General features: G+C 44.5%; 1 protein-coding gene across 4 annotated transcripts in view; it reads left to right on the top strand.

The window, feature by feature from the left end:
• DOK5 (docking protein 5) overlaps nt 1-27894 on the top strand; it is a 159778-nt gene that overhangs the window by 102155 nt on the left and 29729 nt on the right. For all 4 annotated transcript variants that reach the window (XM_008274150.4, XM_070051663.1, XM_008274151.4 and 1 more), the window contains exons 5-6: nt 1882-2071; nt 16557-16692. In XM_008274150.4, the coding sequence (XP_008272372.1) occupies nt 1882-2071; nt 16557-16692 (326 nt within the window). The remainder of the gene's footprint in view (nt 1-1881; nt 2072-16556; nt 16693-27894) is intronic.

Raw genomic sequence — 27894 nt, 5'->3', positions numbered from 1 at the left:
AAGTGGAGTGGTGCTGACCCTTCCCAGAACACACACTCCCTAGTGTTAGTGGACAGTGCTGTCCCTCCCAGCGGAACTGTGTCTTCTTGATACGTTTGCAATCAAACTATACCAGATACACCCTATCTACCATAATCTATAATCAGGACAGTGTTATTGACCAAGTCGTAGGAGTGCTACTAATTCCAAGGAGCCTCTTTATAGGCTGGGAAAGGGAACTATAGAGAGGCTGAGTTGTTTATTGGGGTCACACGGCTCATCCCCAGTCCCCTCCCTCTCTGGTTCACTAAATCAGAACGCCCGTGGGCAGAGTGGATGCACTCAGAATGCCCCATAGACACATGTCTGGGAGCCAAACATCAAGAAGAAAGTATGACAGGTTTTGCTTAGTATTGTTGTTTTGAAGCTAGAGGGCTCAGATCAGCACTTAATTTTCACAGCTCTATTTGTGAAGCAGTATCCTGATGGTGCTATAAACTGAATTCAAGAAATTGTCTGAGCCTAGAGGTTACTTTCCCCGGGCCAGTCTTCAGTGCCTTGGTTTTCCCTTCTGTCAATCGCTTGGTACCTAACTACCAGTGATGTCTGTCAAAGCACTTTACGATATTGATTGACTTCTGGTTGGAGTGTTCATTCTCGCCACTCCTCTGCTGTGCTTCCTGAGTAGGGTAGAGTCACAGAAGAACTTCTGAGTAAATAAATTGGGTGATGACCCCTCTTAGCTTTTGCTTCGTGAAGAAAGTCTTTCTCCCTTGGTCTAGAACACTTGGGAGGGAGTTTGCCTCATTAGAATATATTTTAAAACTTATAGTTACTGGAAAGCAGAAAATATGATTATTGGGAATTTGAAATTATTTAGAAAACTTTTGAATTGTAGATACATATGAACATTCCATGAACACAGTCTTTACATTACTGTTGACTAGATTTAACTAAAATCTATGGAAATCCTAATGGTTCTTTTAAAACAATTAATTTTGAATACCACCGTTATAAAATTGCTACTGGCACAACATTTTGTCAAATGCAGTCAGTCTACCTTAGTGATGGATTAGTGGAAATGCATTTGCTATAGGAGTAATATTTTTGTTCATATTTCACTTAAAGGTTCTGATTCTGTAACTTCATAAGCTAATGCATGTTTTGGAAATGTGATGGAAATATTTGTGGGTATCAGAATTTCTTTTCTGTGATTGGCCAAGCAGTTTGTGTAGAGTAATCTTTGTTACATTTTAACAATCATCCAAACAAACAAATGAATGTTCTTTCCAAGATTTGGCCAAAGAAAGTTTTTCGTTAACATTGGATTATCTGTGGCAATTTCCCAAATTATTGGTTAGTTAGTCAGGATTAGTGTTGAGTTTAATTAAAATAATCACTGTGCATTTAATTTAAATAATTTGAGATCCAGTTTTGTTCACTGAGTTATAGACATTATAAGTTGATCACTATAACTTTAGTATCATTAAACCATGAAACAATTATCATACACCTGCATCTTTTATGAACACAAAAGTGTGGGTGTAATTAATGTTTGCTTGGCAGGAAAAAAATAGCTTTTAATGGTTTCATTGCTTTAGTCTTTTATTGGCATATAAATTTTTTTATTATGCAAATTTAAAAATTCTAAAAATGGTATTTGCTCATGTAAATAGTGTTTAGTGATGTTGACAGCCAGACTATATCATTATTATGTGATTTAATAGGGTCTGCATATAAAATACCATTTTCTGGAACTGTTCATTTATGAGACTCGTTTATCTTCTTGAACCAAAACCTAGCATGTGAGCTTGAATTATTTTTAAATGCTTCTGTGTTCCTGCAATGTCTTTGATGTCTTATTCCTGGGGATTTTAGACTAACCTTCTGTTTTTCTCCCAGAGAGATTCAATGTGTATTTGATGCCATCTCCTAACTTAGATGTACATGGCGAATGTGCCTTGCAGATTACATATGAGTATATCTGTCTTTGGGACATCCAGAATCCCAGAGTCAAACTCATCTCATGGCCACTAAGCGCCCTGCGGCGATATGGACGTGACACTACGTGGTTCACTTTTGAGGCAGGGAGGTGAGTGACTCTTCTTCCAGGTTTTTGGTTTGTTTTTCCCGGTCTCCCATCCCATGAGGCCTGGGTTTTCAGCCAGCAGCCCACCTGCAGAGTACTTCCAGAAACTCCGAAAGTGGTAAATCGCGTCACGTGGGAGGTGTTGTGTGCTTTTCATCTATCTGTGTGCGTTTTCTCCCCTGGGGGAGATCCTAATGTTTCACAAATGTGTTATGAATTTTTCATTCCACTTTGGTTTTGTAACACAGACTGAAGTTGAGGGAGGTAAAAATGCTGAAAACGTGCCGTTTTACTAAGTAAGGCTGAACAGACGTCAACGTCTTGGTTTTGAGAAACGCACCTGTGGCTACTCCATGTGTGTGTTATCATCTGAGCTAAGTGGCAGATCCTCCCAGGAGGAGCCGTGCAGGTCTTTAAGCTGCAGACCTGCAGTCCCGTCTGTTTTGCTCCCAAGGTGGTGAATGACGCTGGCGCTGCAGAGGTTCATTCTAAAACTTGCTGATTGTGACTGTTTCATAAGCACATTTATGGCTTTCCCTAGCTCCTTTCACATGTTCATTTGGGAGAGAGAAGACAGTGCCAATAATATTTGGGTTGATCGATACCTACAGTGTGGTTCTACTTATCAGTATCTCATTTTCTTTGTCCCTTTCACTCTTCCTCGGAATATAGGCTGTTTTGTAAAACACCAAAAGCAAGTTTGACATTTAAAATTTTTTAAAGACTAAGTTTTAGAAAATGTAGATTCTTCAGTATGTGGCCTGACATGACATTGAGGTTGAAAACCATCAACATGTAACACTTTAAAAACTGTTTAGGAAAGTTGAGCTTTTCCTGCAGGTATATAATATTGGGCATAAAGAGAATAAAAAGAGTAAACACCCCAAGACCCTAATTCATGTGACTCAATGTTAAAAACACTCCCCTCATATTTCTCCATTCATTCTATTTTAGACAAAGCCCAATTATTTAAATTTTGCTTTTCAGAAATAAGACCCACATTTTATATTCTTATAGCTGTCTTAGAAAGTGTTAAAATACCTCTGTACCATGCAGCTCTTTTCTGGTTTATTTTATTTTCAAGTATCTGGAAATGAGTCAGTGGATCTCCCAGACTACCGATATCTTTATGTTAAAAATAAAAAACTTTAATATTTATAGCAATGTTCTTCTTTTGTCAGTTACTTACTATCCCCAAGGGAAAGTGTTTATAGAAAATTAAGCATTTGCTTGGTAAGGTTGGTATACGTCTATCTTTGGATCTCAGAAATTCTTTATGTGTTAATTGTAACCAGTGAAGCCTAGCTCTGGAAAATGTTTCATAATAGAAATGGACTTTTCTATTGACTAGACACGTCATATCATTCCTCATTCCTATTGTTGTGTCAGAGAATTCTGTATTGATTTGGACTTAGGGGCTTGTTTTGGGTAGCTGTTATTCAAGCATTTCAATTCTTTGATTTACTGCTTTTATGAAATGTTAGAGGAGAAAAAGTATATGGCTTTCATGGCAATATCTGAGAGCTAAGCCTTACTAAATATATATGGTATTTATGATCATTTCAAAGTTTCTTTTGCAATTATGACTTTTCCAGGTATAAAATGACTACTGCTCATGTCATGCAAAAATTTAATTTGTTCCTATTGCTATCTAGTAGAATTTCTGAAGATCTATAAAATTATTCAAAAATTTTTGATATTTCTCCCAAGTATAATAGAAAGCCATACAGTTTATAAACATGGTGTGTGTGTGTGTGTGTGAGAGAGAGAGAGAGAGAGAGAGAGAGGTGATTGAAGTCATATTTTCTGTAAGTCACTGTGACAGCACTGTGGACAACAGGACAGAGGGGACAGGTGTGGATATGGGAAGATACTAAAGTAGGTCAGGTGGAAGAAATGGTGGATGACAAGTAGGGTTATATTGGGCACATACATTCCAGAAGTATTTCAGTGCTCTTTGACCAAAAGCTATAAGGTGCTGACTTGGAAAATGAAAGTGTTTTATCCCATGACTCCAATGGCCCCTTTATGGTCTGTCTTTCTGGGTATTTCTTCCAAGGACAGTGCAGTTAGGTGACAATAGTATCTACAGTCCAGGCTACACACAGTTGTACTCCAATATTGTTAACATGCAGAGTATTGAGGTTTTGAATGACATTTTTGTTCACTGGCCATGCTTTGTAGGGCTGGTGCAGACTCAAAATTAAAGGATCAGAAGAGAAAGTATGTGGAATGTGCTCTTAGCATCTTTCTGAGTTCTCGAACACCATGGTGTAGGTATAGAACACTGGTTTGAGGGTCAGAATGACTCTAGGTTCCAATCTTGATTCTTTACTAATTGTTTGCCTTGGACAAAGTGCTTAACTGTTCTTGTAAGTTTATACTTTCTGTTAGGGTGGTTATAGGTAAAAGCAGCCATGCACATAGATGACATAGTAAGGTCTCCTAAATAGTATCTTTGCTATTCTGATTACTTTTGGTGCAGGACTCAGGCTAACAGGGTATGGAAAGTGTTAAATGCAAGGTAATATTACTATTTTATATTTTGCCTGAAACTCAAATAAAGATGAATTTTTATAGTTACCATCAAGATGCACAGGATAATAAGATCATTTGTGTTTCCCCAAGCGTGAAGGTTTCATATCTGCCTTACTTTATTAGTGGAGATAATTTTTTCCTTTCCTATTTTTGGATGTGTTCAAAACAAGGCAGCTTCCTATTAACTAATGTAATTTGCTTCTTCTTTCACATCAAGAAGTGAGCAGGAGTTAAGTCTCTGGTCAAATAGTCTTCCCATATCCAACATGCACCTGCAAAAGGTTTGACATTATGTTCTTCTAGAACACCAGATTTATTCTTCCCAAGGCCTGGGGACAAATTTCTGTGCACATCCAGGACTAGAACCGAGAGCTATCCCTGTTCAAAGGCCCCGTTCCGCCCATCAAAACTGACAATGGGTCATTTGTAATAAACTGAGCTGGCAGTTGGAGGAAAGGGCATTAAACAACTGTTCTACTACATACTGTTTGTGAGAACGTGAGTATGTCACCTAACATGTTGAGATTCCATTGTCCTCTGTGAAATGACAATGATCTATTACTGTCTCAAAAGACACTATGGAGATAAGATAAAGACACATGTAAACACATCTGGAAGAGTGCCTGGCAGGGAGCAAGCAGTTGTAGCGATCCAGACTGGCACAGAAAAGAAAGTCACTGGATTCTATTATAACTCTGAAGCCGGGAAGAAGACATGATTTCAGGTGTGGCTTGGTTCAGTGTCTAAATCGTGACCTAAGGCTTCACTCAGTAGTCCAGTTGCTTCTAAAGTGGTTTCATTCTGGCTGCATGTGGCAATCTTCCACACCATTGTTCCAGAGAAGAGAGCTAAATTACTACTGGGTGTCACTATTAAATTTGCTATGTGCCAGGCACTGTCCAAAGCCCACAGAGTACAACCAGAACAAGGATAGTTATCCCAAGACACAAAGGGAATGGATGTGAGATTTTTTAAAACTACCAAAATATGTACAATGTAGATTTTAACAAATTTTCAAAGCAAATAGGGTAATGAGGCTATTTGAGAGTAATGAACAATATTATTCATTAGAGTGCTGCTCTCCAGAACAGTGGTGCTCAATCAAGAGTGATTTTGCTCCCAAGAGAAACTTGATAATTTCTGAAGATATGTTTGGTCATCACAACTTGGGTAGAAGGTACAGTTGGCACTTTGTGTGTAGTGAGGCTGCCAAGCATCCTACTCTGCCCTAAACAGTCACCGTGACCGTGAATCACCACATCCAATTATGTGGCTGAGAAACCCTGCTCAGCAGGTGTTGGAGCCACTGGAAATAATAACATTTATTGAGCCCTTACTGTATGAAAGTCACTGTGCCAGGCATTTTACATGCACCATTTAATTTAACCACTCTCTGATCTTATAAACTAGGAGTTACTGTCGTTTCTATTTTAAGAAGCATCTTGGGAAATGGTTTGACACCTGAAGGCATGAGGCTACCAAGTGGTAGATTTGGGGCTCATGCCTGCTTCCTTTGCTTTCATACTATCCATTTCTGAGAAGGCTTAATTAATTAATTAACTAGTCTTACTTAGCTTCTGCAGAGCTAAGGAAGGCAAGGTATACACTCAAAGCCAACGCTTTCTATAACTATTTTGGATGATTGTGTCAGAATATTAGCCCCCTCATTGGTGCCAGTGAGGAAGGCCTCCTTCATTGTGCTCAGACTTGCAAGCTATTGGTAATTTGCACACGCCTCCTGAGCTGTGCACTAGCGTGTAAATATTCTTCGTGTGACTTTTTGTTCTGCAAATTCCTATGTGTTCTTTTCCCCTGGAGTATAGACACCTAAGGACAGGACTGGCTGTCGTTTCCGGGCAGCAACGTGAGGGTTTGTAGATCACTGGGGTCTTCCACCTGCTGTTTCTTTTCCTCTTCTCTAATATGAGCTGATCTGACCAGAGCTCTGTGTTTTCCCTTGGGGAGATTCAGAGTTGAAATATGAAATTTTTTATAAGGTGCCATCGCACGATGAATTGCCCTTGAGATAAAGAACACTGAGTGGGTTTGGAGGGATTGAGAGACGTAGTGCTTATTTTGTTTGAGGTTTCTTTAGTCTTTTGTTTGTTTTTTTCCACTTCACAGCCCAGTGCTTCATTTGTACCCATCAGACTGGCAGGAGCTCTGATGTTCTCGGGGAAGAGCCAGTTGACACGAGGTTCTGACTGCAGCAACATCCCCACGCAACCATTGTTGAAATGTTATTGTTTAAAGAAGGGTGGCAGGTGTCCAGTACATTTTCCCGTTAATTTTACAGTCGGCTGCTGAGGTGGCGAGCCTCAGTGTCAGACTCCACCTTACCTCCTGACTGATTTAAATTAATACCCTGAGCTTTGCACCTGCAGGAGTGAGAGCAGCCCAGGTGACATTTGGCAGAATGTACCAAATAATTACCACCCATGAGTGCCTTTCTTCACCAGCCAGAGGGAATCTCTTTCATGCTCTTGACATTGTTTTAAAAGAAGCTTTAGGTATGCCAAGAAAATATGAAAATCCAAAGTGCATAGACAACTACTTTTCCTTAAATGGAGTCCACAAGTTTGTGAAAAAGTTGTTTGCATGTAAAGGCGTCTGAATAGCCTTGGGAACCAAAGCTGTCCTTTCTTGCATATTTCACCTAGACATAGTCTAACTGCTGAAATAAATTCTCATTGGAGAAAAAAACTGTTTCCTCCTTTAATTGGTAAGTTTGCAAATCAAATGATAGCTGTTCTTGTATTTTTTGAATAGTCTCCATTTTTCTGTTTGGGTATCTGAAATCTTTGTCTATCTGAATAAGTGAATCTTTGAATTTTCCTTTGTGATTCTAGCATCGTAGGCATTTAATTTCTGAACGTCTTACAGGGCATGTTCTAATTCTTATGAAAGAATTTTTTGAAAGCAAATCAGCAATGCAGCATCCCCAGTTCTCCCTGCTCTGGCGAGTAGAGTGGGTCTAACACAGATGTGCTGGAGCTCACAGACAGGCCTGCTCAGGAGAAAGGAAATTCTTCTGCAAGAGAGTAGAAACTATAGTACACCATGTAGATGGCATTCATTCTTCATTATCATTTCTCAAAAAATAATTTTAATTATAAAGTAATGTGCACTTACAAATATTCCAGTAGTGGAGGCATGCGGAGGACCAGAAAGGAGAATTCTCTGTTCCAGTCCACAGAGTGACCTCCATGGGCATCCTCTTCCTGGTGTTTCAGCATTGTGCCATGCCGTGCCAGGTGAGGGAGCGTGAAGACAGCTGAGGTTACCACCACGGCAGGAAGCTTCGCTGTGTCCCATCTACCCTGGCGCTTCTGCAATTTCTTTTTTTTTTCCTTTTTTGACAGGCAGAGTGGACAGTGAGAGAGAGAGACAGAGAGAAAGGTCTTCCTTTTGCCGTTGGTTCACCCTCCAATGGCCACCATGGCCGGCGCGCTGCGGCCGGCGCACCGCGCTGATCCGATGGCAGGAGCCAGGAGCCAGGTACTTCTCCTGGTCTCCCATGGGGTGCAGGACCCAAGCACTTGGGCCATCCTCCACTGCACTCCCTGGCCACAGCAGAGAGCTGGCCTGGAAGAGGGGCAACCGGGACAGAATCCAGCGCCCCGACCAGGACTAGAACCCGGTGTGCCGGCGCTGCAAGGCAGAGGATTAGCCTAGTGAGCCACGGCACCGGCCTCTGCAATTTCAATAATTGGAAAAGTCATCCCAAGGAAAAGATGACTTTCTTCTAACTTTGAGGCAAAATTGGGCGCTCAGCAGTGTACCCTGTCCTGTGGCCGTCTTCATGTAGGTGGTGGCCTACTGGTGTGTGTGTGTGTGTGATCACATTATTTGTAGTGGTACCTCAGAAATCTAGAAAGAAATCACACACATGCGTCATTCCTCAGATGTTCACCCAGTGCAGCCTAAATGTGGTTCTGTGCACTGCAGGTGGAGAACTGAACGCAGCATGCAAGTGCTTTGTCCTTGTGAAACTAACTCAATAGAGAGAATGTGGACAGTGACAAATCTTAACAAAGTCATATATATGTTGTGTCCCACAGTGAAAAGTAAAGAAGGAGGTCAATAGGAGTGCCAGGGAAGGACTATGGTTGTAAAGAAGGTGAATGAAGACCTGGAAGAGGGGTGAGAGTGAGCCAGGGAGGAATCCAGGGGAAAAGCATTCCTGCCCAAACAAGGATGGAAAGATGCCAAGGAGGAAGTGTTCCAAGAAAGACTGAGCAGAATGAGGAGGGAGCAATGCATGACAAAGAAGGAGTGGGCTTCCAGGTCCAGCCAGATGGGGCGCTATGGGGCATTGGATAGGGTTGTCCAGCAGAAATTGAGGGGATGGTCCCCAAGACCACCCTCACTTCTGACACCAATTGCAAACTCCTAGGTTCCCAAAACCATGCTAAAATTTGATAATTCACTAGAATGGCTCCCTATGGAGCTCACTGAATGCTGTTAAACTCATGGCTACAGTGTATCACAGTAGAGAAAACTGATTAAGATCAGCCAGGGGGAGAAGTGCACAGGGTGGGGTTCAGAGAGTAGCAAAGGTGGAGCCCCTGTTGTCCTCTGTGCTGGGGGTCAACCCCTGTGACTGTGTGACAGCATACGCAGAGTGCTGCCAGCTGGGGCAGACTGCTTACTGGGACTCCAAACTTGGCATGATTGATTGATTGTCCGTGACTGAGCCCTGTGGATCACGTGACCTGAAGCACCCCCCCACCACTAAATAATGTTTCTATTTGGCAAGCCCAAGGCCCCCAGATAAGCAAAACCCACCTCCCAGGAGCTCATGGCAGTGTGACAATGTTGAGTTCTTTATTACATAGACGGTGATAAACAAAGATGTGACATGATCTTTTAATTTTTTTTTTCCTCTCTTGGCCTAAAACTAGTTAGGGGAAGGCATTGCGGTCCTCACAGGCGGGGTGAAGGCGGCTGCAGGCAGGTTGGTTAGTGAGCGAGGCTCTAAGTGTTTCTAAAGTAACAATACCAGGATTTACTGACAGGTTGGATGGGTGTAGGAGGGAAGGAGGGATGGTAGAGACCCTCCAGGAACAGCTCAGTTTGGGGCATGAGCATCCGGGCTGATGGTGACACCCAGTCTGGTTTTGTTCGTGTTGACTTCAAGACTCCTTCAGCAAATGCCCCATCTACCAAACGGGCTTTGCATCCTGTCGGGGACTGATAAAGCTGCACATAATGTTTGGGTTCAGCAACTGTTAAAAGCACTTGTAATTCCCACCTGTGCCTTACAAAGTGGTTTCTCGCAGGACGTGTGAAAACGCTTCCTTGACACCAGAAGTCGGATCTGTCTCTTGTCATGAAATGAGAAGACGACAGTGAGAAAAACGACCCTTCTTTGATTTTCCGTGTTAAGTGATTCAGAACAGATGCATTTGATGACAAACAGCCACTCTCTCTTAACACTAGCCGTGTCCTGTGACTTCAGATCGTTATCTCATTTTTTGTTTCCCTAGAAATCTTCAAGTCCACACAGTAAGGGTTAGGATTTATATCAAAAAGTAAGAGCAGTGGTCTCTACAGGTTGATGAACTCTGACTGGTAGGAAATCTGGTGATGGTGATGGTGATGTGCACGGTGAGGACAAACAGGCCATGCTCAGCCTGAAGTGGGACCTGTGTCTTTGTCCTGCTCACCCAGCCCTTGAAGAAGCTTCTGGATCCTGTGAGGTGTGCCCAGTGCTCTGGAGCCAGGGAAGTAACACACCTGGTGTCTGTCTCACTAAAGCTGCTGGTGTTCTTTGAAGGAGATCCCGTTTCTCAATTCCTATTTTCACTCTCAAGGAAAGGGTTGGTGCTATCCTGGTTTTGCTGCCCGGGATCCTCCAGCATCAGTCTCCCTCTGGCCCCACCTGCTCCATGCCCACGTCCCTTTGCCACTCTCTCCTCCCCACGGTTATTCTGGCATGTGGCCTCCCACATTTCCCTTAAGACAAAGACCTGGCCGGCGCCGCGGCTCACTAGGCTAATCCTCCACCTAGCGGCGCCAGCACACCGGGTTCTAGTCCCGGTTGGGGTGCCGGATTCTGTCCTGGTTGCCCCTCTTCCAGGCCAACTCTCTGCTGTGGCCAGGGAGTGCAGTGGAGGATGGCCCAAGTGCTTGGGCCCTGCACCTGCATGGGAGACCAGGATAAGTACCTGGTTCCTGCCATCGGATCAGCGCGGTGCGCTGGCCGCAGCGTGCCGGCTGCGGCGGCCATTGGAGGGTGAACCAATGGCAAAAGGAAGACCTTTCTCTCTGTCTCTCTCTCTCACTGTCCACTCTGCCTGTCCAAAAAAAAAAAAAAAAAAAAAGACAGAGCCCCCCCTTAAGAAGTCCCCCTGAAAAGCCTGGCCTCACCAGCCTTGATATTTTAATGGGTTAAAGTCACAACAACAGATCTTAATGAAACACTCATCTGAATGAAGCCAGAGCCTTAGCTAAATACCAAACATGATCTCCCAGCACCTCAAGAGCTCTAGGTTGTCTTACTCCTCACATTTGGGATAGAAGCTTCAAGTAGTCCTAGAGTTGTTCAGAGTCCTAATTCTGCCATGTGAGGGAGCTGGAATTGAGACTTCCATCTTTCACCCTTGCTCCCAAACGTCCCAGAGCAGGCCCTAGGAGCTGCATCTGTGTTTCCCAAAATGTATTACCAAATTTTAGGTAATACAGCCATAATGTTACATCAGTATGATGACATCACTTCTCTTCAGTCTCCATTTTGAACCTTAACACAAACAAGCAAACAAAAAGGACTCACTTAGGTTCATTCCCCTGAAGCCCACAGTGGTCAGGGTTAGGCCAGCTTTGATGTAACGAGCAGCCCTGCGCTCAGAAACCCGGCCGTACAATGGGAAATGACAGAGAGTCTCACGTGGGTCCCTGGTTTTCACCCTGCTGCTCACAGCACTCACAGCAGCCGTGGGCTGGGTTGCCCTCATCCCTGGCCAGTACTCACTCAGGGCCTCGGGGAATGGAATTTGCATCGGCCTGAGCTGAGATCAACCAGGCCATGATGCCAAGGTCCAGAACAGGAAAGGCAGCGATGGCACCGCTGCAGAATGCCCCTGTCAGCCTGGTGCATGGTGAGCCGATAGTTTCCTTGAACCCAGAAGCTGCCTCAACTCTGCAGCCCCTTGCCTTGAAGTATAACTCTGTTCCTCCCAAATCCTCTTGTTTGTGGGCTATTTCAGTAGTTCTCAGCTGATGGGGGACATTGGTCAATGCTGCCAGCCAGTGTCAGTTGTCACATAGGAAGATTCTACCGGCATCCGGTGAGTAGAGGCTGGATGTGCGACTCAACCTTCTACAAGGCTCAGGACCTAATGAAGAGTGGCAGGGAGGTACCAATAGTGCTGATGGCACAGGTCCTGGTATCAGAGTCCCCACCACCAGCTCCAAACACTCCTCCTAGACTTTTCTTCAGAATGGAGTTACCAGATCCCATGTGGGGAAGCTTCTTGTTTGTTTCCTTTCTTGTCTCTCTGTGTGTTTTCTTGCCCAGTGTTGAGGGCAGTGCAGTGGTCCTGGGGCTGGAATGAGACTTGTAGTCCATTCGTTCCAATTGCAGTTTTAGTTCACCTCCGTGTTACAGACAAAAGGGTGGAAAAGTGCAGGTTTTTGACTCCTAATCTGGGTTCTCCCACGGTCAGGTCCCTCTGATTTGCCCCCCTCAGCAGCTCTGACACTGCCCCTCTTTTCTGTACTCCGTTTCTATTATTCCTTCCCTTCTGATTACTGTGGCTCAGTCAACTATATTATTCTTGAACTTTCACATGTGCAGGTCTTGTCTCACCAGGTAAATTCGGAGTTTCTCAGGCAAAAACGCTAAGTCTTTATGTTGTTTACATCCTGCATGGCACCTGTCAGGTTCTGCCTTGCGGCAGGTAGAGCAGCACCTTATTCTCTCAGTTGTTATTAGTCATGGGAAATGGACAACTCAGCTCTGGTTTAATAGTTGTTTTTGCAGGAGTGTTTGGAGAAAAGGAAATCTTAAATATATATGTTGAATACAAAATGAGTTCTTCTAGCAATATCCAAATTTTCGAAACACATGTGTGCGTGCACACACATGGACAAAATACATGTTGGCGGTGAAGAAATGTGACATTCATTTACTTATTTCCTAAGTGCGCCTCTTAACACTGTCAACCATAATTTACTTTGATTTTTCCTAAGTCCAATCTTATCCTGATGTTTTGGGAGTACATTGGTGTAATATGTCCTTGCTGAAGGAGATGCCATTGTCTCAGGGTGCTCAAGTTCAGTCCGCTGCACCCTGGCCACGCTGGCTGCCCCAACAGCCTCTCCTCAAATGGATTTTCTCATCTGCATTGCACCTGCACACTTGATATGTGCAGTCCTTTCTGTTAGGGCGTTTCTTGCTGTCTCTTCCAAACTTGCTCAAGGAAATATGGATCAGCCCTCCAACAGGGCATCTCCAAGCACCGTCTACTGTTTCACAGTCCATTGATAAGCCATGCCATGTCCTAGCCATGAGTGGAAAAGCTGTGAGTAAATCCGAAGAAAATCCCTGTGTATAGGAGCTTACATTCCAGTGCAGTAGCGGAAGCACTCCTTACTTGAAGAGTGCATTCTGTACTCTACATATTGTGTTTAATACTTGCAGTAAGTCTTGGTGAGAGTTACTATAGTTATGGTGGTTTAACCAATGAGATCACTTAGTTACAGAGAGGTGAAATAGCTTGTGCTGGGTCCCAGAGCTGGGGAATGGTTCTGGCCAGCTGATCCCCAGCCCAAGCTCTTGCCTCTTATGTTTGTTGGGAAATGATTGGTACGTGGATGAATTAACAGATTTCCCAATGTCTTCTGAGTTCTTGACAAATTGAATACTTCATGGTTTGAAATGATAGGCATATCATTTAGGCAAAATAATTATTAGGAAATTCGAAAGTGTAGTGCTTCATGATGGCTGTGATATTCTTATATCTGAAACTTTATCTGCACAGAGACATCATTATTTCATCTTCTCTGGTTTTCGAATCCACTGATTTGTGTGAGTATTGAGGCCTCGAGGGAAGAGCATGGGGTCATTTGCTACCACTTTGGTTGGTGGACAAGTGTCCAGCTAAAAATCCATGGGGGAAGATAAGAAAGGAATTGAGGACCAAACAAAAGGGGAAACATGTGGATTTGCTGTTCTGCTGTGGGTGAGCCCATTAAGGCATCTTTGTTGGGGGCTGTGCTTTCTCCCTGGAGGAGAAGCAGACATTGTAGTAGATCATGTAAGACCATTAGCCTGTTTGATTGATTTGCTGTGCTTTCTTTTTACCTCCCTTCTTCCCCTCCCCCCCCCCCTTTCTTCTTGCTGCCTTGGGGAGTTAGCCCATTACATAATTTTGATGGGGGCCTGGAGCAACATTTTAGTGTGCTGGAAAGCTGCTTATGAAACAGTCCCAAACAAAGGAATTTGGAGGGGGTGAACGAGATGAAAGCACTCTGGCTGGAGGTAGCAGAGACCTTGTGGAAGAGCCTCTAAAGGTCAGGGTTGCTTCATTAGCAACTTCCTGGGTCATGGCTTCCGGAGGAAGATCACAGGCCACTGAGCAGATACAACCACAGGCTTAATTTCTATTTAGAGGTCTTTGGTGCATTTTGTCTTTCTTTCTTAGGTAGAAAATTATTTATTTTATTTATTTATTTATGGTTCTCTCCCCCAAGGCCCACAATAGCTAGTGCTGAGCTGTCACCAAAGCCAGGAGTCAGGACTCAATCCAGAATGAGTTTTGTTACATTAATTTATAGACTGGGGTAGATTTTTTAAAATGTTAACAGTGTTGTGTTGAAATTTAGCTTCGTCGCCATGCTGTGTTAAATAGCTTTTTAGATGTAAGGAATCTACACCAAACACCGGAGTTAGGGAAAGAATTTATTGGGGGAAACCTGACAGACTGGAGGGATGGGGCGAAGAAGGAAAAGAGGGAAGAGAGTGTAAGAGAGACGAGACAGAGGTCAGGAGACGGAGAGGAAGAGAGAGAGAGAAAGACACGTATTCAGGAACAGGTCCTTTTAAAACTTTGCCAGGGGGTGGGCAGGGTAGCAAGAGCAGCGAATCCCATTAGGATAAGTGTGGAGCTTGACATCGGTGGTTGTTGGTTGGGCCATGCGGCCACCTGGTGGAGGGGGCTGGAGCCTAAAATGGTGTCAAGGTGTAGATTGCGCCATAGATAAGACTGCGCCATTTTACTAACAAGGAAGGCTCAGGCAGTAAAGTTGGTGTTTAATTTTTTCAGCATACCATTCTGACACAGAAGGCATGGTACTATGCATTCGAATAATTCAGTTCTTTGAAACAAACAAGAGTAGCCTCATAGTTTACTATGGACATATGTATATCCAAAATCAGATATGTTTTAATGTCCATGTATATGATTTTGTGAATATTCTGTAAAAATAATTATGATAAATATATTTTAGTATACATGTATATAAGGGATCTTCAAAATGTTCATGAAGAATATGAATTAAGAAAATGTGCATGAATTTCAATTTTTTTGCACCAAAACTTAACTTTTAATTTCACTTTCATGACCTTTTTGAAGTTCTCTTGTATACTAATATGTATGTAATTTAAAAGCATTTGCTTAATTCTTCTTTTTTTTTCTTCTAAGAGTTATTGATCTGAAAGGCAGAGAAATAGAGATTTCCGCAGCAGTTGAGGCTGGAGCAAACCAAAGCAAGAGCCAGGAACTCACTCCAAGCCTCCCACATGGGTGGCCGGAAGCCAAGTACCTAGGCCATCACCTGCTGCCTCCCAGGGTACACGTTAGCAGAAAGCTGGACTTGGTGGGGAGGCAGGACTTGATCTCAGGCACTAGGATGGGGAGGCAGGCGTCCTAGGTGGGAGTCTAACCTGCTGCCTCCTGACCCCCACCCTGCTTTGTCTGGTTCTTGCCCCCTTCTGGTGCCAGTCTCCCCTCACTGATGAAGCTTGTCCCTGTTTTGTAGTGGTCTGGGGTGGAGGTGAACCTGACACATGACGTTCATGTATCCAACCCACTTAGCCTGCCGTGAAGAACTCCTTTTCGTCCCCACACATCCATTCTGCACAATCATGCTTGTATTTTTTTTTAAAAAAGTTCCGTCTTTAATCCATCACACCAAGTGGAAGCTGAAGTCAAATGTGACCTGGGATGCTAGCAATGAAGGCATCCTGAAAGTCATCGTCAGTGTGGAAGGCTAGACTTTTGAGAGAAGCGTAGAATCTCCCTTCTCCTTCTGAGCTGCCTGGGCTCGTCTGATGAGGAGTTCTCCATGGACTATCTCTGTGGCATACAGCCACATGCAGCCTCTCTGGAGGGATAGGTGGAGTGTGGGGGTTAGATTGAGAATCAAGAAATGGCTTAAAAATTTTTAGATTTTATTTATTTTCCTTTTTTATTCAAGTAGTAGAAAAAGATTTCCCGTTTTCTGGTTTACTCCCTAAATGCCTGCAGCAGCCAGGATAGGGCCAGGCTGAAGCCTGGAGCTAGGAACTCCATTTGGGTCTCCCATGTGATAGCAAGGACCTAAGGCCTTGGGCCATCCTCTGCTGCCTCCCAAGGGAGGCACAGTAGAGGGAAGTTGGAATCAAAGCCAGATGCAAACCCTGGCACTCTGATATGCATTGTGGAGAATCCCAAGTGTGCCTGAACTGCTGCATCAAGTGCCTGTTCTTAAAATTAGCCTTCTACATTGCTTGGTGATTAAAAATAATAACAACACATTCTGTACATGCTGGTCTAGAGTGATTGGGTTCCCTGCCCATGTTGTTAACAATTCACTGGACGCTCGGGCCGTTTGGATTCTGATTTCCAAATAGGAACAAGAATCTTAATCTTGGGAAAAATAGAGACACAGCCTTGTGGATTATGCTCTTGTGCACTGATAGGCTGAGAGCTGGGTTTTCAGACACCTCTTGTTTTTGCTTTCACAGGATGTGCGAGACTGGAGAAGGGCTGTTTATCTTTCAGACGCGAGACGGCGAAGCCATCTATCAGAAAGTTCACTCTGCTGCCTTGGCCATAGCTGAGCAGCATGAGCGCTTGCTACAGAGCGTGAAAAACTCAATGGTATGTTTGGAATTTCTTCCTTATGACCCAGAATATGCCACTGTGGAATGCAACCTGGAAATTTTTATCCTAAAATATGCCCAGCATTATTTGAACACATGGTTACTCCTGTACTCAATCATGTATTATTTGGATTAAATCCCATCCAGAGTGACCAGTTGGTAACACTATCATCATGTATTCCTCATCATGTGTCTGTGTGCTTTGTGATTTGATTATTGTGTATGTCTATAGCAAATCTGGGTGTGTACAGAGATCAGCAGACAATGGGGTGTGGGTCACCGACCTATGGATATGCATTTATAGCTGCATCAGAAATAATAGAAACAGTAAGCTCAAATACCAGCGCAGTCCACAGTGAAGACAGAAATGAGAGAGGTGGACTGAGAAAAGCTGGACTGGAATGAGAAGCCCGAGACAGTGGTTGGCACAAGATTATGGGCTCCACGCAAAGTTGATCTCTTGATTTTTCAGCGGAAGCCAAAGATTTGAGTGTGTGTGTGAGGATACTTCAGTTTGTAAGACAATGGAATTAAGTTGGTGGGCACTTGGCCTAGTGCTTAAGACATTCTCATCCCATTTTGGAATGCCTGAGTTCAAGTGCTGGTGGCTCTGGTCCCCATCACAGCTTCCTGCTCACGCAGACCCTGGGAAGCAGCAGTGATGAATCCAGTAGCTGGGTTCCTGCCACGCACATGCGAAACCTGGATTTAGTTCTTCCTCCTGGCTTCAGCCTGGCCCTGGCCCAGCCATTGTGGGCATTTAGGGAGTGAACCATTGGATGAGAGTGCTTTCTCTCTTTGTCTCTGTATCTCTCTTTCTCTGTTTCTGTGGTTCTCAAGTAAATAATTTTTAAAAATTTAAAGCATAAAATGGAATTTTAAAAATTTTGAAATCCATGCAGCCCTTTTCCCCAAAATACCCATTTCCATGAACTTCTTGAAGACTAGTGTATGCATGAATTTCAAAAAATTTTTGCATCAAAATAAGTACATCTTTTAATTTTACTTCTATTAACTTTTACAAGTTCCTGTGTGTGTGTGTGTATGTGTAATACCCTCTAGCTGGTAACAGTTAGAAATTATTCCAGTTAGAATAATGACACTTTGTGGAACAAAAAGAACCAGTCTGCCTGCCACACATAGCCATACGTTTGCTGTCTTTGACTGATAAACCTTCACAGCCATCGATGTATCGATGTGTGAGATGTATTAGCTTGCCCTCAGAGCTCCTACTCTTATTGGATTGTGCTCTGGACTATCCGTAGAATTATGATTCAGGAATTTCTTCAAGCTGAGTGAATTCATTACGTCTTAAAGGAATGCACAACTGTGAAATAAAGCAAACCCCACAAACGCGGCTGTAAACACCCACACAGAGCTGCCCATCTGGGACGAACTGGCTCTCCCTGGTAGGATTAGGGTAGTTGGAAGATGTCTGATTTAACCTGTGGGGTGGCTGGACTTTAAGAGCAGGCTAAGAGTGCCACTGGCATGACCTATCTGGGAAGCCCGGATTGTCCCCTGTGCCTTGTGTACAGTGTTCTGGCTATGAGAGCCAAGGTCAGGAAATTTTCTGTGAAGGGCCAGATGGTAAATGTTTTTGTCTCTGTGGACAAGTACAGTCCCTGTTGGAACTGATAAAGGCCATTGTAGCACAAAAACAGCCATAGAAAACATGCGACCAAATGGGCACAGCTGTGCTCCAAACATACTTTATGAAAGACACTGCAATCCATGTTTCCCTTTACCGTGAGATTTATTTCCCTCCCTCACCACTTAAATATATATATATATATATATATATATATATATATATATATTTAACATTTTTGCTATGTATCTTAGAAACCAGGCACAGGCTGGATTTGGGCTGTGGCCCTGGGTTACTGTTAGAAGGGAACAGGTGCACACCTGTGCCAGCCCTGGCTTATGCGTTCAGAACAGATGAAGCTGGACCTGCCAATGGAGGCCCAGTTGCCAAGGTGGCCATGACGGACGGGCTGTGCAGGCCTGGGCCATGGTCAGGGGTCGTAATGGCTAGCTGTATGTGCCGGGGCACTCCACAGCCATCATGCAAGAATGGAATTAAACAGATGAATTTATTTTGGTGCAGAAAGTTTAATATGCATTTTCTGCACATGATGAATAAAACTTAATTCCATTTGTGTGTGTGTGTGTGTGTGTGTGAACTTTTTGAATTACCCTAATATCTGCCTACCTGACCAGGATGCAGGGCGCCCGGGTCCTTGATGAAACCTTATTCTGGGTGTGTCTGTGAGAGGGAACTGACTAAAGCACATTTTCCCCTGTAATGTGGGGCCCCTTCCAGTGCGTGAAGGCCTGAGTAGAATACAAGGTGGGTGAGGCTCCCTTGACGTGATGGTCACGACTAGGGCGTCCATGGCCTGCTGCTCTTCTGCTTCTTAGGCCTCCCACAGTGGCCATAGCACTTCTTGGCCTCCAGAACTGTGTGAGCCAGTTCCTTATGATGCATTTTCTCTTGGTCTCCCATCCAAGTACTAACCAGGCCTGACCCTGCTTAGCTTCCGAGATGGGTGAGATCGGGCGTGTAGGTATGGCCATAGACTCTTGCTCTCATATATGTATATATATATACACACACACACACACACACACACACTTGGAGTGGGGTGATGCACTTGCCTGTTTTCTGTCAAACCCTGACTAATTGGACGAATTCAGGAGTAGACTCAGACAAAGCAGAGAAAAACGTCAGGGCTGTCCTACTGTATTTGGGATCTCTGCCTGTGGAGTCAGAGCTGGTGCTAATGCCAACCCTGAAACATTCGAGCCTTACAGAGGAGGGCAAATTTCTGGATTTCTCAAAGCTCCAGTGCTCCGCTTTATAGCACGGGGAAGTTACATACAGCGTTTGTCTTATGCTGCTCATGTGAGATTTAAGTGAGATACTGCTGTAACACATTCAGCCAAAAGGTCATGATGCAGTAAGTTTCAGTGGAAGGCAGCTGCTAAAAAGATGAGAGGGCACTATTATCACCCCAGTTACTAATAGCTGGGCAGAATGCTTGGTCCAGATTGGTCCCAGCCATGCTTGATGAGAATGGCCATGAGAGAGCATTGTCCAGCAAACACTGAGTCCATCAAGTCCGTTTTCATCTTCACCACATCTCTTTCTCTGAGTTCCTGAGAAAAACTATAGAGAAGATAGGAAGGAGTTGAGAATGATATAATTTATAGGTTTTAGAGAATCAGAAGCTACCATAGAAATGATAGGAACCATATGCATTTGCTATTTTCTTATTTCCAAAGAAAGTGGCTTCTTACTGAAAAATTGAAGACAATACAATGCAGCAAGAACAAAAGAAATCATATATCACACAGGAATACAGCCATCGCTCACTTAAATATTTTTCTTTTTCCTCTTTTTTCTTTTCTGTGTGTGTTTTTTTTTTAGTAAAGATTTTATTTGTTATTTGAAGGGCAGAGTTACTGAGGGTCAGAGGCAGAGAGAGAGAGAGAGAGGTCTTCCATTCATTGGTTCACTCCTCAGATGGCTGCAACAGCTGGAGCTGGGCTGAGCTGAAACCAGGAGCCAGGAGCCTCCTCCGGGTCTCCCACGCAGGTACTGGGGCCCAAGGACTTGGGCCATCTTCTACTGCTTTCTCAGGCCATAGCAGAGAGCTGGATCAGAAGTAAAGCAGCCGGGGCTCGAACCGGCATCCATATGGATGCCAGCACTGCAGGCGGCAGCCTTACCAGCTAAGCCACAGCACCAGCCCCTTTTCTGTATTTTTGAGTAGTGAAGCAGATAGACAGAGAGAAAGATAGAGAGTATGCCTGTACACTGGTTCACTTTCCAAATGCCCACAGTCAGGTCTGGGCTGGGCTGAAACCTGGAGCCCAGAATTCAGTGCAGGTCTCCCACAAGAGTAGCAGGGACCCAAATACTTGAGCTATCATCAGCTGCTTCTCTGGTTCTTCACTGGCAGGAAGAGAAGTCAGGAGCCAGAGCTGGAAAGTTAACCCAGGTCCTCTGATATGAGATGTGGGTGTCTTACACTGTATGCTAAATGCTCACTCCTTCATTGCTAACTTTTGTGTGTAACCTTTTAGTATTTAGACTATTTGTACTTAGAAAATAGAATTATACTGAACACACTGCTTATGACTAGCTTTTTGCAAAAAGATTTTGTCTATATATTTCTACCTCATTAAAAATGTACAATATATGGACTGGTGTTGTAGCATAGTAGGTAAAGCCACCACCCGTGACACTGGCTTCCCAACTGGGCACCACTTTGTGTCCCAACTCCTCCACTGATGATCCAGCTTCCTGCTGATGGCCGAAGTGCTTGGGCCTCTGCCACCCATGTGGGAGACCCAGATGGAACTCCTGGCTTCAGCTTGGTTCAGCCCTGACTATTGGGATCATCTAGGAAGTGAATCAGTGGATAGAAGATATCTCTCTCTCTCTAACTCTTTCAAATTAAAAAAAAATCTTTGAAAAAAATCTGCAGGGGGAGGTGCTGTGGTGTAGCAGGTTAGGCCGCCGTCTGCAGTGCAGGTGTCCCATATGGTCCCTGGTTCGAGCCCCAGCTGCTCCACTTCCAATCCAGCTCCCTGCTCTAGCCTGGGAGAGCAGTGGAGGATAGCACAAACTCTTGGGCCCCCGCACCCCCATGGGAGACCCAGAAGAAGCTTCTGTCTCCTGGCTTTGGATTGGCTCAGCTCTGGTTGTTGTAGCCAATTGGGAAGAGAACCAGCGGATGGAGGACCTCTCTCTCTCTCTCTGCTTATGCCTCTCTGTAGCTCTGCCTTTCAAATAAATAAATAAATTTTTTTCAAAATTTGCAATATATTTCAGAGTTATATACTAATTCCATATTTTTTCAATCTGTATGTATAAATGATGATTTGCTTAGGATAAATTTTTAAATATTGATTACTGAATCCAAGGCTGTGATTGATTTTAAGGATTTGATTTTCCTTCCAAATAGCCTTGATATCCATTTCCCCAAATGCTCACCAACTCTGGATATTTTAGGAGAGGTCGATAGGTAGATGGATGGGAGGAGAAAGAGTTAGAGGGAGATAGAACTGTAAAATATTATTCAAGTCATTTAAAACTTATAGGGCAAGACATTATTGCATTAGAATTGTGTAGCTATCCCTTTAGATGCCTATAAGCACCCAAAGACATTTTTCCAGAATTACCTTATTTATAAAGCCATAATTAGCATAAATTATTTTGTGCTTGAAAAGCAGGTTCTGTATGCACATGTTTTTCCATTTACAGCCTCCTCATTATTTCCGCTAAAAATTAATCAGGAATATGAGTAATTCGTTCAGATCATCCCTTTGCAAATTTAACTAGAAAATAATGTCATTTGCTCTTAATTTACCGTGTGCTTAACGAGTTGAATAAAATAGATGTGATTTTAAGGCAACAATTTCCTCTTTTAAATGAAATGAGGAGGCTTGAAAATGGGATCTGAATCTCAAGGAAGTTAAGCTGGGATTGTGAAAAGCTTAAAATCAATGTACTGAAACAATCCCTAACCATGGGAGGAAAGAGACAGGATGTGAAGACAGCACTGCTGGCCCTCCCTCCCTGGGCTGCTGTTTGAGTTTTCTGGCAAGGGAGAAGTGCCGTGTCCTGCAGGAGTAATCCCCTCGGAGCCATTGCTTCCTCGAGCTGCCCACGGTTATAACTGGAGAGAGCTGGGGAGACTCACCTCTGGCCTTGGCCTCATCATCAGGGAGTCCTAATCACTGTTAATTGCTGCTCTCATGAAACTCCCAGGAGGGTATCTCCGGCCAGCAGGATCCAGGGGCTTGCCCCGTCTGATGCTGCAGCCTTGTGTGGATTGATTTGGATCAGCCCTGTGACCTGGAGTCCCGGAGCTCATCAAGAGGAGGCTGGTGGGATGGATAATCACAATAATAGTTATGGTAGGTCGAATAATGGCTCCCAAAGAGATCCCCATCCTTATCCCTACATCCTGTGAATGTTCGCTTATGTGGCAAAAGGGACTTTGCAAGTGTTAAGCAAATTAAGGATCTTAAGATGCAGAGATTAGCCCAGATTATCCAGGTGGGTCCAGTGCCATCACACATGTCCATAAGAGAGGGAATCATGAGGGAGATGGAGGGCGATGTGACAAAGGAAGCAGAGAGGCAGAAGGGAGAGACTGAAAGATGCCAGGTGGCTGGCCTAAGAGGTAGAGAAGGGGCCGTCAGCCAGAGGAAGTCGGTGGCCTCCAGAAGTCGGAAATCGCACGGAAATGGATTGTGCCCTTAGGCTTCCAGAAGGTTCCAGCCCTGCCAATGCCTTGGCATCACCCGGTGAAACTGAGTTTGGACTTCTGATCTCCGGAACTGTGGAGCAATATGTTTGTGTTAAGACACGGATTTGTGATAATTTATTACAAAAGCTAATATAATAATATCAGTAATACTAAAATGAAACTATGATGTGTCTCTATAATAGACAGTATTTTAAGGACATTTTTGGAACTTTCTTTCACAATGGCCCTTGGGCTGAAGGCTTAAAGCCTCTGCGTGGAGGTAATGGGGCTCAAATTGGAAGCAGGTGTGGGATGACCCCCACCTGCAGTGCATCTGAGTCAAGGCCCTACACATGTTCTTTTTGCCCTGCAAGAGACTGGCTCACTGCTGCTCTACAAACTCCCAGTTAGTGGCCAATGCTGAAAAGCTAAGAGGTTTCTTCTAAAACTGAGATCCTTGCACTGTCTTCAAAGTGAATAAGTCTAGGGATGCCAATCTCACATCCTGCTGTGGCGCTGATTAGGTGCCCTGTAGTGTCTGCCCACTGCAGTCAGAGCACATCTTCAGTTCACACCCCGCCCCCCGCCCCTGACTCCCTGTGGCTCCACTCCACAGGAGGTCCCTTGGTGGCCCATGGGTGTCTCTATTACTACAGGTATTAGTTTTCTGTTTATGCATAACAAAGAACTGCAAACTATGCACCATTAAGGCAACACGCATGCATTATCTCGTAGTTCCTGCGGGTCAGGGGTTTGGATGCAGCTTAGCCAGGCCTCCTGCCTCCATTGCTTACAGGGCTGCAGGTGCTGGCTGGGGCAGTGATCTCATCTGAAGGTTAGATGGGGGGAGAATGCACTGCCATGCTCATGTGATCAGAGGTGGAATTTAGTTCCTTGTGCTTATGGAATCTAGGGCCTTGGTTTCTTACTGGCCATTGGATTGGAGGCCACCTTCAACTCCTTGCCACGTGGCCTTCTGTGCATAGCCACTTACTTTATCAAAGCTAACAAGAGTGGGGGTCTCCTTCTGGGAGAGGCCACAACCCTGTGGACCACCTCATTGTTGATTCAAAGTCAGTCCAGGTAGGGGCCCAGAAGCCATGAGCGTCAGAAGGAGTAGACATAGGGCTAGCTCATGTCTCTCCCCTACACCATGTGAATATCTGGAATCATATTTCTTTCTTTTTTAAAAAAATATTTATTTATTTGAAATAGTTGTATATAGAGAGATTGTCTTCTCTGGTTCATCCCCAAATGGCTGCAATAGTCGGAGCTAAGACAATCCGATCTGAAGCCAGGAGCCTCCTCCAGGTCTACACATGAGTGGCAGCGGCCATCTTCCCACTGCTTTTCCCAGGGCATTAGCAGGGAGGAGCTGGATCGGAAATGGAGCAGCTGGGACACAAACCGGCACTCATACGGGATGCTGGTGTCACGGGCAGTGGCTTTACCTGCTATGCCACAACAGCAGCCCCTCATATTCATTTCATGTTCTGATTTTTACCTTTTTAATGTTTTTCCTACTGTTTGATTTTACTAGTAATAACATTTATTTATTTTACTTATTTACATTTCTTTATTTATTTGAAAGTCAGAGTCACAGAGAGAGACAGAAAGAGGTCTTCCATCTGCTGGTTCATCCCCCAAACAGCTGCAACAGACAGGGTTGGGCCAGGCCAAGGCCAAGAGCCAGGAACTTCTTCATGGTCTCCCACATGGGTGCAGGGGCCCAAGCAGTTTGGCCACCTTCTGCTGTTTTCCCAGGCAGATTAGCAAGGAGTCAGATTGGAAGTGGTGCAGCCTATATTCAAATTTGTGCCCAAATAGGATTGTCAGCATTGCAGGTGGCAGCTTAACCCACAACATCACAATGCTGCCCCCATAATGATAATATATTTATTGAACTTCTGCTATATGCCAGATGCTTCAATAAGAAGCCACTGTCATTTTTCAGGCCTCCTACAATATGCTAGAAGCTCTCGTTGCCTTTTCTTAATAGCTAGAGATCCATGCATTCATTCTTACTCACTTGCTCAATCAAAGATGTTTATTGAGAATGTACTACACTTTGCTGTGTGCTAGAGAGTACAGCGTTAAATAGACACGTGAGGCCCACACCCCCAGTGGGCGTAGAACAAAATGTTTTATTCATGACTTTGACCTGGAAGGAGTCATTGTCCCAACTGTATAGGTGAAAAATGATGCCTTAGTGGGATCAAGTCACTTCTCTGCAGGTATAGAGTCGTTGCTGGCATCAGGAATGCAGGATAGCCTTACCTGGTTCCTGAACCCCTATCTCAAGGGAATGAGGACAATGTCTGACTCTCTTGACGGATTTGAAATCAGCCGGTTCCATAGTCCTGTATTTGATGGAGACTGGTCATGACGGGCGTGGAGGCACAAGGATCATGTATGTGGTAAACTAGGAACGGAGAGAGAGAGAGACCACCTAGGTTGAACTAGAACTCTAGCAATCAAACCTCTCACAAGATCAACCCTCCAAGGGCAGCCCCCAATGACTCAAAGATGTCCCAGTGGTCCAACCTCTCGGACACCATAATTAGGTAAAATCCCCAATCCATCAACCGGAAACATCAAGGCATCGGAGTTTAAACAGCTGCATGAGTTCTGGGGAGACAAATCAAACTCAGCCTACAACAGCTTGAATATCAAGATTACCTTGCAGAAGCATCCACCAACTTACATTAAAAAAATAATTTATTGTTAAGAGAAATTCCATTTCTTTCTGTAGTCTTGGCACCAGATAGCAATCTTATAATTCCTCCTCCCACACCTTCCCACTCTTGTAATTCGCAGGAATGTTACTTGTTCTACAGGGTGGTGCTTGAGGAGGTGGGCGTGCAGCGTTGGGGGGGCCGCCCGCCCCTTGCCTGCGCTGGGGTGAGGACTTGCTCGCCCACCAGCTGCCAGCTGCCTCGCTCGAGCGGCAGGGACCGCAGGGCAGCCCGGCCCTCCCCTGAGCAGCCGGCTATTTTTGCCGCCTTTGAGAGCAGTGTCTATGACAAAGTCTAATTTTGGAACGAGGAGTGGCAGTGTGTGGGATGTTCCTCACTCCCCGATCTGTCACTTTTAGAATTTCCTTCAAGGCGGGCGCCTCAGGGTGAAGGCGGGCTGCGATTTAGCAGGTTTTCTCTGGGGCTGCAGAGGCGGCCCCACTGAGGGTGACAGACAGGCCCCAGAGGGCGGGCTCCTGCGGACTCAGGGGCCCCGAGGACACACAGGCTGGCATGCTAAGTCTGAACTACTCTTCCTCACTTCTTCCTCCTTTGTTCAATGGATTGAGTTACTTCCAAGCTGGGTTTCACACATAAGCATTGCTGGCAAATTTGTAGAATTCAAGTGGGTTTCTTCCACGGTTCTTGAAACCAAATTAATTTATATTCAACCTGGTTTCAAAACCAGCATGCTCTCCTACTTTTTTTTTTTTTTAATATATAGAGGGCATCAAAGAAATCATGGAATCAATTTCATTGCTTTTCAGGCATTGAAACTGACCTCTGTATGATGTGTTCTTATCAGATCTTCATGAATCCGTATCCCTTCTAATTAACTGGGTTAATTTATGGATTTCCTAATGTACTACTTAAAGCATTTATCAGCTTTTCCCCCTCCTGAATTAAGTTCTTTTTATAGGATACTTGTGTAGTGCTTGTAAAAGCAATGTGTTAGGTTTTATGGATAATTTATAATAAAACATGAAGAAATCTTTTGCATTTTTTTTTATTTGACAGGCAGAGTTAGACAGTGAGAGAGAGAGAGTCAGAGAGAGAGAGAGAGAGAGAAAAGTCTTCCTTCCATTGATTCACCCTCCAAATGGCCGCTATAGCCCGCACGCTGCCAGAAGCCAGGTGCTTCCTCCTGGTCTCCCATGCGGGTGCAGGGGCCCAAGCACTTGGGCCATCCTCCACTGCCTTCCCGGGCCACAGCAGAGAGCTAGACTGGAAGAGGAGCAACCGGGACAGAAACAGAATCCAGCGCCCGGACCGGGACTAGAACCCAGAGTACCGGCACCGCAGGCGAAGGATTACTAGTGAGCTGTGGCACTGGCCTTTTTTGCATTTTTACAGGAGCTTAATATCCAGATAAAACGTTCTGATTTCTACTGTCGCTCCCCCTCTTCGTGGAGGAACGACACAGGACCCTGCGCTGTTCTTTCGTCTGCTCGGCCCTCCCCGGGTTTGCTGCTGGTTCTTCCCGGGTTGGCTACTGTCCCTTCCACCTCCGTGGAAGGGCGGTTCCCCCTGGCCACTTTCCCCACTTCCGCAGGGGAGCGGCACACCGCCGGCCGGCTCTCTGGGGGCTGCACAGGTGTTCCCTCAGATGTTCCCCTTAGATGTTCCTGGTGCATGCCGTCTCTCTCCTCCTTTATAGTCCTCCTCTGCCAATCCCAACTCGGCTGCCCACACGCCGAGAACGCTGCTCTCCTCCAATCAGGAGCAAGTCCTACAGTTTATTGGTTGAACTGGAGGCAGCTGTGTAGAAGCTGTTTTCTTCTCTCCCAGCGCCATATTGTGGGAGAGCAGATGCATAGAATAAGTCTTAATTCCAGTAACAGTCTAGTCCGAGCTGCTCCCCACATCTACCACTCAAAATATGCAATAATATTGTTCTGTGAGTTTAATTTGTTGTGTTCTCTTTGAAGACTAATTTGCCCTTATTCATCAAAATTAAATTCACACAGCTTTGTACCCATCAGTAGCGCTTTTAGAGATTTAAAGATATACTAGCACAAGCAAAGCTGAGGGGTTCACAAATATTCATTGGCTTAAGGAGGGGAGGAGGAAGATTGCCATTCCTTTATTCTCCCATTCCTCTTTTTAAAAACAGGGTTTTCTTTTCTTTGTTGTCATTTTTTTTTAAGATTTATTTATTTATTTGGAAGAGTTACATAGAGAAATATTCCATCCACT

Source organism: Oryctolagus cuniculus, chromosome 11, assembly GCF_964237555.1.
Source record: "Oryctolagus cuniculus chromosome 11, mOryCun1.1, whole genome shotgun sequence".
NCBI lineage: Eukaryota > Metazoa > Chordata > Mammalia > Lagomorpha > Leporidae > Oryctolagus > Oryctolagus cuniculus.
Note: the sequence above shows the minus strand (reverse complement) of the source record. Positions and strands in the feature narration are given on the sequence as shown.